At 40.3% G+C, this 10,110-nt stretch overlaps 1 protein-coding gene across 1 annotated transcript; it reads left to right on the top strand.

Moving 5' to 3' along the window:
* The first annotated feature begins 1,021 nt into the window (after positions 1-1,021).
* Positions 1,022-3,363, top strand: LOC115170993 (guanine nucleotide-binding protein G(I)/G(S)/G(O) subunit gamma-T2-like). The gene is made up of 3 exons (XM_029727420.1): positions 1,022-1,168; positions 2,568-2,657; positions 2,781-3,363. The coding sequence occupies exons 2-3, from the start codon at positions 2,574-2,576 to the stop codon at positions 2,907-2,909; spliced, it is 213 nt and encodes a 70-aa protein (XP_029583280.1). The 5' UTR covers positions 1,022-1,168; positions 2,568-2,573; the 3' UTR covers positions 2,910-3,363.
* The last annotated feature ends 6,747 nt before the right edge of the window (positions 3,364-10,110 follow it).

Here is a 10,110-nt window from a genome sequence, read left to right as displayed (position 1 = left end):
TTTGATTTTTAACTAAATTATTTGTAATTATGTAATTGTAAGCTTCAAAACATGGGTAAAACTTTAATTTTGATCAAATAGATCAAGAACTGACCATCTATACATTTGACATTGTTACATTTCTCCAGCCCTACAGATGCAGGATCTTAATTTGAGCCAGTTTGCTACAGCAACAAAATAAGAGTGTTTGATACAATTTCCGTTAGGGCAAATCAAGTCGGACATTTTAAAGTGAAAATTACAGTTTGCATTTCCGGCTGTGCAGAAAAATTCTCAACAACGAAAGACTGATCAAATTAAGATACTACATCTGTATATGTCAATCCTACATATCTATCTGTCTGAGATTGCTCCTTTAATAAGAGATGACGTGGGGCCAGATACCAAATGGGACAGGCCTCAGGTTCAGATGGGACAGAAGCGGACGACCAGCAAGGTCACTGTTTAGAGGCAAAACATGTGAGGGATTGGAATTGTTTGAGCAAGTGAAGTCCTGAAGGATCTAGAAAGGTTTGAATGGGGCTTGCCTAGAAACCAACTCATAACATGCCTGACAATTAAACAGTATGTCTATGTTATACTGTATAGGTCTTATACTGTAAATGTTCTTATTACCCCCCCCCCCAATTAAATCCATCACAAGGTCTGTAAGTGGGCAGTTTTAAAATGATTTTTCCTGGTCAATCAGAATGCTCATGTCCGTGTTCCATTTCAAACTTTTTTTCTCCCGTTTTGACCTCTGGGAGTGACCCAGGTGAGAGTGGAAGTTGCTCATAATAAGCATAGATCTAGGGCCAGTTTAAACTTTGAAACCCCATGATAGAGTTCAGGATTGGCATTGCTGATCCAGGACCTGGGGTTTGGGAGCATTTGGCTGAAGCTGATACTCTATGTCCTCCTGTGATACTCAAAGGTAATTTGTGATTTGAGGTTGACATTTGGCGCAGCTAATTATAACAGACTAATCTGATTAGGAACGGGTGGGGGGGTTCTGTACAAGAGTCTCCTGCAAATCTGTCATCGTGCCATCTGGAGAACGCCCTGAAGAGGAGAGTTGAGGAACAGGGTAATCCAGTTGGACTCAGGAGGGAGACAACCCGATCACAGTGGTCCCATAGAGGGCGAGAGACTACACTTTCCCTGCATCGACTGTCCCCACAACCAATAGGTGAGTGTCGGACCGGGGAGAGGATGTAGAGACTAACTACAGTCTTGGCCATTAGCCTGGACCAGTGTTCAGGGAGATTCTTGCTGAACTGAGCAATTCACTCAGTTAAATGTATGCATTTAGAACGGGAGTCAACAAGCCATACTACTAAAATGTAGTATCAAAATTCGAATAGGATCAATTAATCGATGTGTTTGTATAATTGACTACTCTGAGTTGACATAACTCAGAGGTCTCTTTTTAGACTCATAGGCCATATCAATGTCCTTTTTGGGACAGAAATGAATGGATGAATGCAGTGTGTGTTTCCTCAGTGTGGCCAGAAGTCACAATGTAATAAATCTGTTGTTTGCACCACCCACTGTCACAGTGGCTTCCTTACCTGTTATAATTGCTCATTTTGTCTTTGGCTGGTTGCCTTATTATGTTGTCACAGCGTGTTGGTAGAGGGTAGGACTGAAGTAGTACCCGACAAAGAACACCAACCACATAGCCTTCATGTATTTCCAAAGTTCAGTTGTATGACAGATTCTTTTAGGATAGGGAAGAGTCAACATGCACAAGGCCATGGAAACAGACATGTCAATAGTTCATTTAATTGTTCATACAGTCGCATATCTAAGGCTCCCATTTTGTAGGCCAGCGGATTCATTTCCCTCCCCCAAAAAATATAATACGTACTGTATATATTTTGGAACTCAGTCGGGGTATTCTCACATCCTCATGGAAAAATGTGTAGAATTGCAGGAAATTAACTCTACAACTTAAAAAATGTCTCTCTGCTATCAAGTGACCAGCGAGCCACCGCGGCCCCTCATGATCAGTTCAGTTCAGTTTTTTGTGGTCCCCACCCCATCGAAGTTGCCCATCCCTGACCTAAGATGTCTTTTACTGTGTCATTGCAAGCCCATAGAGATCAACTTTACTTAAAAGCAAGATATTATTAGAGCAGAATTCCTGGCGACTAGCTGTACAAAGTTACACAATGTATAGGGTGTGTTCTTACTGGATAATCCTGTCCCGCAACCTTCTTTAGCTTGTCGTGACATCCTACAGTTATTTTACCACACATGCAATAGAAAACAGGTCAGGGTGTCTTGGACTGGTCCTCCCAGCCATGACATTCTTAACAAAGAGGAATTAAATAGCTTTGAATGGTAAAGAGGAAGATCTGGGTTCAACCCACTAAAGCACGTTGTTGAAGACTGATACAAGAATATCAAACAAGTATGACAACCTGTTCAATTAGTGAATTCATTCACAAATCCAAAAAGGATTTAGATTCATTTTGATCTTTATTGACAAGCAACAAGATAAGAGTTACTTGATATAGCATGGTGAATGTTTGATGTTTATTTTGTGTGCCCTCTCTCATTGATCCTCTCTCCTTCCTTCTCAGGGAAAGATGGCTCGGGATATGTCAGACATTGACATCCTTAAGATGGAGCTGGAACAGCTGAAGAAAGAAGTCTCGACACCCAGGGAGCCTGTACGTACCATCAATGGGTCCATAAAGAGAAGCTCTGTAGCATTACAAAGGCATCACTGTGAACTGATACAGTCCCATTGAACTGAATTAGAATGGCTTGTTGACCCTCTCCGTTTCTCTTAGGTGTCCAAGACATCCAAGGACACCATGGACTGGTGTGAGGCTGCGTCTGGTACCGACCTCCTGATTACAGGCGTACCAGATGATAAGAACCCCTACAAGCCTGAGAAGGGAGGCTGTATAATCACCTAGCCAGCCCGGGGACAAACAGCCCCAGGCGGGACACAGGGAAAAACATCAGATTTTTTTCTCTCCAGTTTCAGCCTTTCAGCACTGTAAAGAGTGATACATAGCTGCAATAAGTTTGCCATGTGTTCCTATGTGAGTACAACATGAGAGACGTCCACTAGGTTAGCCAGTTTAGGACAACACAACATGTCACACTGACTAGGCTACACAAGGTCGCCTGAGGTCACTGGGAGCTGAGGAGGAGGAGATTTATCCAGGGACGATTCAGGGGATTAGAGGGATCACTTGGTTACGATGGTGTCCTTCCTTTCTCCTTGATGACCTATGACCCTACCCTCCTCACCTGTCAGTTATCTCTGGCGGTTCTAGAGCTACCAAACAGGCTCTGGAATGTTCCAATTGCACCCACCGCTGACTGGCTTTTGTTTTGCTTGTAAATAAACTACCTAGCACAGCAGTTTCTTTGACGTCTTTTGGTTCTCTCTGTGACTTCTCTCGTGTTTTGCACCTCATATGAACATGGATCCTCTCATGCTACAAGTATCCCTTGATTCAATCAAGTTGTAATGTACGTTTTAGAACTCAACATTTGTATCAGAAGGTGGGTTGATGTGTGATATATATCACTGTGAGCTGATACAGTCCCATTGAACTAGAACGTGGAATTGTAAGAATTCAAACTCTTTTTCAGTCACACTTTATTTGGATAATCCCATACTGATGATCTACAGATTGTTTGTTGATAGTATGCCAATCTCTTGATATCCAACAGCTTGCTAAGGTTGCAGTTAGGGTTTGAATAAGGGTAAGGGTTAAGGTTAGGGTAACAGTTACCTTTAGGGTTAGGATAAAGGTTAGGGTTAGTAGACAGTTAGTTGAAATGTTGTTGAAAGTGGTCCGACTGCGTCCTCTCCTGGAGGTGGGCCGCAGTACAGCCACTACTGATGAGTTCACATGAGGCCAATTGACTGATTATCGTTTGTGCTATCTTAAGGACCTGACTGAAGGGGCAGCGTGATTATGAGCCGGAGACTATGGTGAATTCCAGGACAGTAGGAGTCCCTGTTCTAGGTTCGGCTCAAGCTGTTGGATTGGCGTGTGAAGTCACGTCTCTGCGTCTCTGCGTCTCATTTCGTGCTGTCCCGCCCAGGATTCCGTCAGTGACTAGGTACGGCCTTTCACAAAAGTTATTGAACTACAAAGCATCTACTATTTGGGTCTCTGTGCTTTTGGTTTGATAGTTTTTTTCCCTTATAATTTTACAATCTGCATCAAACCAGTTGTGTTCTCTCTCTCTCTCTCTCTCTCTCTCTCTCTCTCTCTCTCTCTCTCTCTCTCTCTCTCTCTCTCTCTCTCTCTCTCTCTCTCTCTCTCTCTCTCTCTCTCTCTCTCTCTCTCTCTCTCTCTCTCTCTCTCTCTCTCTCTCTCTCTCTCTCTCTCTCTCTCTCTCTCTCTCTCTCTCTCTCTCTCTCTCTCTCTCTCTCTCTCTCTCTCTCTCTCAATGGCAAAACTACTGTTGCTAAAGCAGTGAGATAATGACACCAGTAAAGAAAATATTTGAGTCATGGTGATTAGAGAGGATATATATAAAGGAAACACCAACATGGTGTCTTAATCAATAGGGTGTTGGGCCACCCTCCCTCTATTAGAGGGATGCGACGCCATTCTCCACAATAAATTCCATAATTTGGTGTTTTGTTGATGGTGGTGGAAAACACTCTCAGGTGCCGCTCCAGAATCTCCCATAAGTGTTCAATTGGGTTGAGAGCTGGTAACTGAGACGGCCACGGCATATGGACGGCCACGGCATTTGGTTTACATCGTGCTCATCAAACCATTCAGTGACCACTTGTGCCCTGTAGATGGGGGCATTGTCATCTTGGAAGAGACCACTCCCATAAGGATATAAATTATTCACCGTAGGTTGAAGTTGATCACACAGAAGGGCTGTGTATTTATTTGTGTCTACCTTACCCTCTAAAGGGATGAGAAGACCTAAACCATGCCAGGAAAATATTTTTTATGAATATAAAGTTAAATAAATAAAAATAGTAATAATAATGTGATAATATAAAAAGCATTTGGTTTGATAAGTAAACAAAAAAGAGGAATATATGAAAGCTTTATTTCCAAAACGCTATATCCACCAATTTTTCACATTTGTGTTTTTTCATCAGATATTATTGCTTATTCATAGATTTTAAACAAATACGTGTCTGTCATTGAACAACCCCATGCCATGATTAGATGGTTTTAAAAAAACACACCAATCTCTTTCCTAATTTCTTTCAACAATTAAAAGCAACATAAAAAAATAGATATATAGCATTTTGGAAAGAAACTTCATACTTTGCCTTCAGAATGTATTCATACTCCTACATATTTTATTGTGTTACAGCCTAATTTCAAAATTGATAAAATCTTATTTTTTCACCCATCTACACACAATACCCCATAATGACAAAGTGAAAACATGTTTTTAGAAATTTTTGCAAATGTATGAAATAAATCGAATAAATAAAATATCTAATTTGCATAAGAATTCACAACCCTGAGTCAACACATTTTAGAATCCCCTTTGACAGCAATTACAACTGTGAATCTTTCTGGGTAAGTCTAAGAGTTTTGCACACCTGGGTTGTATAATGTTGTCCATTTGTTATTTTAGAAATTCTTAAAGCACTGTCAAATTGATGGTTGATCATTGCTAGACAACCATTTTCAAGTCTTGCCATAGATCTTAAAACCTGTTGAGGCCACGGGTTAGCAATGAACCCTGAGACGGGATTGCTAGCAAGGCTGGAAATTCAAAACATCAAAAATCTAATAATTTCAATTTCTCAAACAATCAACTATTTTACACCATTTAAAAGATAAACATCTCCTTAATCTAACCACATTGTTCGATTTTCAAAGAGGCTTTACGGCAAAAGCATAAAGTTAGATTATGTTAGGACAGTACATAGCCACAAAAGTACAAACATTCATTTTCAATTCAAGGTCAGGCGTCACCAAAAGCAGAAACCAGCTAAAATTATGCACCAACCTTTGACAATCTCCATCAGATGACACTCCTAGGACATTATGTTATACAATACATGCATTTTTTGTTCCATCAAGTTCATATTTATATCCAAAAACCGCATTTTACAGTAGCGGTGAAATTCTGATTTTTTTCTTCTCTGAAATGCTTCCGGTGAACAACGTTACAATTTTCAAAATTACTATTCGAAAACATTGGTAAATTATAATATTGTCATTCAAATAATTATAGTTAAACATTTCGTAAATGATACTGTCTTGCCAGATTTCAAAATAACTTTACTGGGAAATCACAAGTTGCAATAAACCGGGTGCTGTGCTAAGAACAATAAGCTAGGCTAATTAGCTTAGCATCATCTTGTAACCATGTAATATCAATAATACTATTGTCAATAATCCATTACCTTTGATTATCTTCATCCATTGGCACTTCCAGGAATCCCAGGTCCACAACAAATGTGGTTTCTTTTGAAAAAGTTCATAATTGATGTCCAAATAACTCCAAGTTGTTCCATGTTGTTAGCGCTTCGGTGGCTACTAAAAAGTAGTGCGGGGGGGTGTGTGAAGTCACGGCGAAAAGTTAAAAAAGTTACAAAAATAATCTATTTACGTTTGTTCAAACATGTCAAACGTTGTTTAGCATCAATCTTTAGAGCCATTTTTAACGTGAAACATCAGTAATGTTTCAACCCGACCTCACCTGTGTCTAGAAAAACGTTTTTTAAAAATGTCTCGTGTCTCATGATTGCGCAGGTGCAGGCCATAATGGAAGTGACGACATCCCAGGGACGTCAACTTCACTGCATTCTTATTTGCTCTCTGTTCATCATAGAAGCTTCAAACAACTTTATAAAGATCGCTGACATCTAGTGGAAGCCGTAGGAGTTGCGAAATGAATCCTTTCTCACTGTGGTATCTAATAAACAATGACTTTAAATAGTACAGCCACAAAATTCTAATTTTTTTTAAATCTATTTTTCTCGGGTTTTTGCCTGCAATATGAGTTTTGTTATACTTACAGACAACATTCAAACTGTTTTAGAAAATTCAGAGTGTTTTCTATCCGAATGTGTTAATAATATGCATATCCTAGCTTCTGAGTTGGTGTAGGAGGCAGTTAAAAATGGGCACATATTTTTTTCAAAATTCTCAATACTGCCCCCGTGGCCCGTAGAGGTTATTAAGCAGATTTATGTCAAAACTGTAACTCAGCCCCTCAGGAACATTCACTGTCTTCTTGGTAAGCAATTCCAGTGTAGATTTGGCATTGTATTTTAGGTTATTGTCCTGCTGAAAGGTAAATTAATCTCCCGGTGTCTGATGGAAAGCAGAGTGAACCAGGTTTTCGTCTAGGTTTTTCCTGTGCTTAGCTCCATTCCGTTTATTTTTTTATCTTGAAAAACTCCCCAGCCCTTAACAACTACAAGCACACCCATAACATGATGCAGCCACCGCTATGCTTGAAAATATGGAGAGTGGTACTCAGTAATGTGTTGTATTGGATTTGCTCCAAACATAACACTTTGTATTCTGGACAAAAAGTTAATTGTTTTGCCACATTTCTTGCAGTATTACTTTAGTGCCTTGTTGGAAACAGGATGCCTGTTTTGGAATATTTGTATTCTGTACAGGCTTCCTTCTTTTCACTCTGTCAATTAGGTTAGTATTGTGGAGTAACTACAATGTTGTTCATTCATCCACAGTTTTCTATTACAGCCATTAAACTCAGTGTGTTTTAAAGTCATCATTGGCCTCATTGTGAAATCCCTGAGGGGTTTCCTTCCTCTCTGGCAACTGATGTGGAAGGACGCCTGTATCTTTATAATGATGGGGTGTATTGATGCACCATCCAAAGTGTCATTAATAACTTCAACATGCTCAAAGGGATATTCAATGTCTGCTTTAAAAGAAAAATCTATCTACCTGTAAAAACGGCCAGCTCATATCCTTTTCAAGACCCCAACTTTCTTTTGATTTTCCTATTGGAATAAGGTCACACCAATCATCATAATTGTATTAGCCAATCAGCAGCCTTCTTTCCCAGGATTTAGGGTAATACCGACCAGGCAGGGTCTAGGGCCTCAGGCAGTCTGTAGTTTCCATTCTGATGATCAATCTGTTTTTCTCTCCTGCTTATTTTACCTCCTTAGAAGAAATTGCTTTTCTTTCTGCTGTTATTGTGCGTTTAGCTAAATGTAAGTGCCAAAATCTTGATGTCTTGTTGTTTGGAGCTAAATAGTGTCTGTTGTAAATTGGTCCTCAATAGGTCCTCAGTGATGTCACCAATGCCCTTGATTCTAAGCAATGTTGTGCTGCTATTTTTATTGACTTGACCAAAGCTTTTGATACAGTAGACCATTCCATTCTTGTGGGCCGGCTAAGGAGTATTGGTGTCTCTGAGGGGTCTTTGGCCTGGTTTGCTAACTACCTTTCTCAAAGAGTACAGTGTATAAAGTCAGAACATCTGCTGTCTCAGCCACTGCCTGTCACCAAGGGAGTACCCCAAGGCTCAATCCTAGACCCCACGCTCTTCTCAATTTACATCAACAACATAGCTCAGGCAGTAGGAAGCTCTCTCATCCATTTATAAGCAGATGATACAGTCTTATACTCAGCTGGCCCCTCCCCTGATTTTGTGTTAAATGCTCTACAACAAAGCTTTCTTAATGTCCAACAAGCTTTCTCTACCCTAAACCTTGTTCTGAACACCTCCAAAACAAAGGTCATGTGGTTTGGTAAGAAGAATGCCCCTCTCACCACAGGTGTTATTACTACCTCTGAGAGTTTAGAGCTTGAGGTGGTCACCTCATACAAGTACTTGGAAGTATGGCTAGACACTACACTGTCCTTCTCTCAGCACATATCAAAGCTGCAGGCTAAAGTTAAATCTAGACTTGGTTTCCTCTTTCATCATCGCTCCTCTTTCACCCCAGCTGCCAAACTAACCCTGATTCAGATGACCATCCTACCCATGCTAGATTACGGAGACATCATTTATAGATCGGCAAGTAAGGGTGCTTTCGAGTTCTTTACCATTCGGCCATCAGATTTGCCACCAATGCTCCTTATAGGACACATCACTGCACTCTATACTCCTCTGTAAACTGGTCATCTCTGTATACCCGTCGCAAAACCCACTGGTTGATGCTTATTTATAAAACCCCTCTTAGGCCTCACTCCCCCCTATCTGACATATCAACTGCAGCCCGCATCCTCCACATACAACACCTGTTCTGCCAGTCACATTCTGTTAAAGGTCCCCAAAGCACACACATCCCTGGGTCACTCCTCTTTTCAGTTCGCTGCAGCTAGCGGCTGGAACGAGCTGCAACAATCACTCAAACTGGATAGTTTTATCTCAATCTCTTCATTCAAAGACTCAATCATGGACACTCTTACTGACAGTTGTGGTTGCTTTGTGTGATGTATTGTTGTCTTTACCTTCTTGACCTTTGTGCTGTTGACTGTGCGCAAAAATGTTTGTACCCTTTTTTGTGCTGCAGCCATGTTGTGTTGCTTCCATGTTGTTATTATGTGTTGCTGCCATGCTATGTTGTTGTCTTGGGACTCTCTTTATGTAGTGTTGTGTTGTCTATCTTGTTGTGATGTGTGTTTTGTCCTATATTTACATTGTATTTATGCTTTTTTTTTACCCAGGCCCCCGTCTCATCATTGGAAAAAATTATTTGTTCTTAACTGACTGGCCTAGTTAAATAAAGGTTAAATAAATAAAATAAATACATGTACAATTTGTGTTAAACTTGCTAGCTAACTTGCTTACTCCTGCTATCATTAGCATTAGCATTGTCATTCAGAACGCATTACTATTTAGCATGCTTATTGGCGATTAGCATTTGTTAGCATTTGTCTGTGGTGCTAGGCTATTTCTGGTTGTAGATCGCTCGTGCTTGTTATGTTTTATAATGCGTAGATATTTCTACATTGCTCAACTGTTCTTTATGCATCTAGCATGTGTTTGGGTCCACATAGCCTGTTTAGTTGTTGACATGCAAATAGGCATAAATTTTCCCATACTGTGCTATAGCCTAAGTTCTCCTCTTTTCTTTACAGAACCACAATTAGTATCAGAGAGAGTGGTGTTGTTAATGTGTGTGTGTGTGTGTGTGTGTGTGTGTGTGTGTGTGTGTGTGTGTGTGTGTGT

This window comes from Salmo trutta, chromosome 32 (assembly GCF_901001165.1).
Source record: "Salmo trutta chromosome 32, fSalTru1.1, whole genome shotgun sequence".
NCBI lineage: Eukaryota > Metazoa > Chordata > Actinopteri > Salmoniformes > Salmonidae > Salmo > Salmo trutta.
Note: the sequence above shows the minus strand (reverse complement) of the source record. Positions and strands in the feature narration are given on the sequence as shown.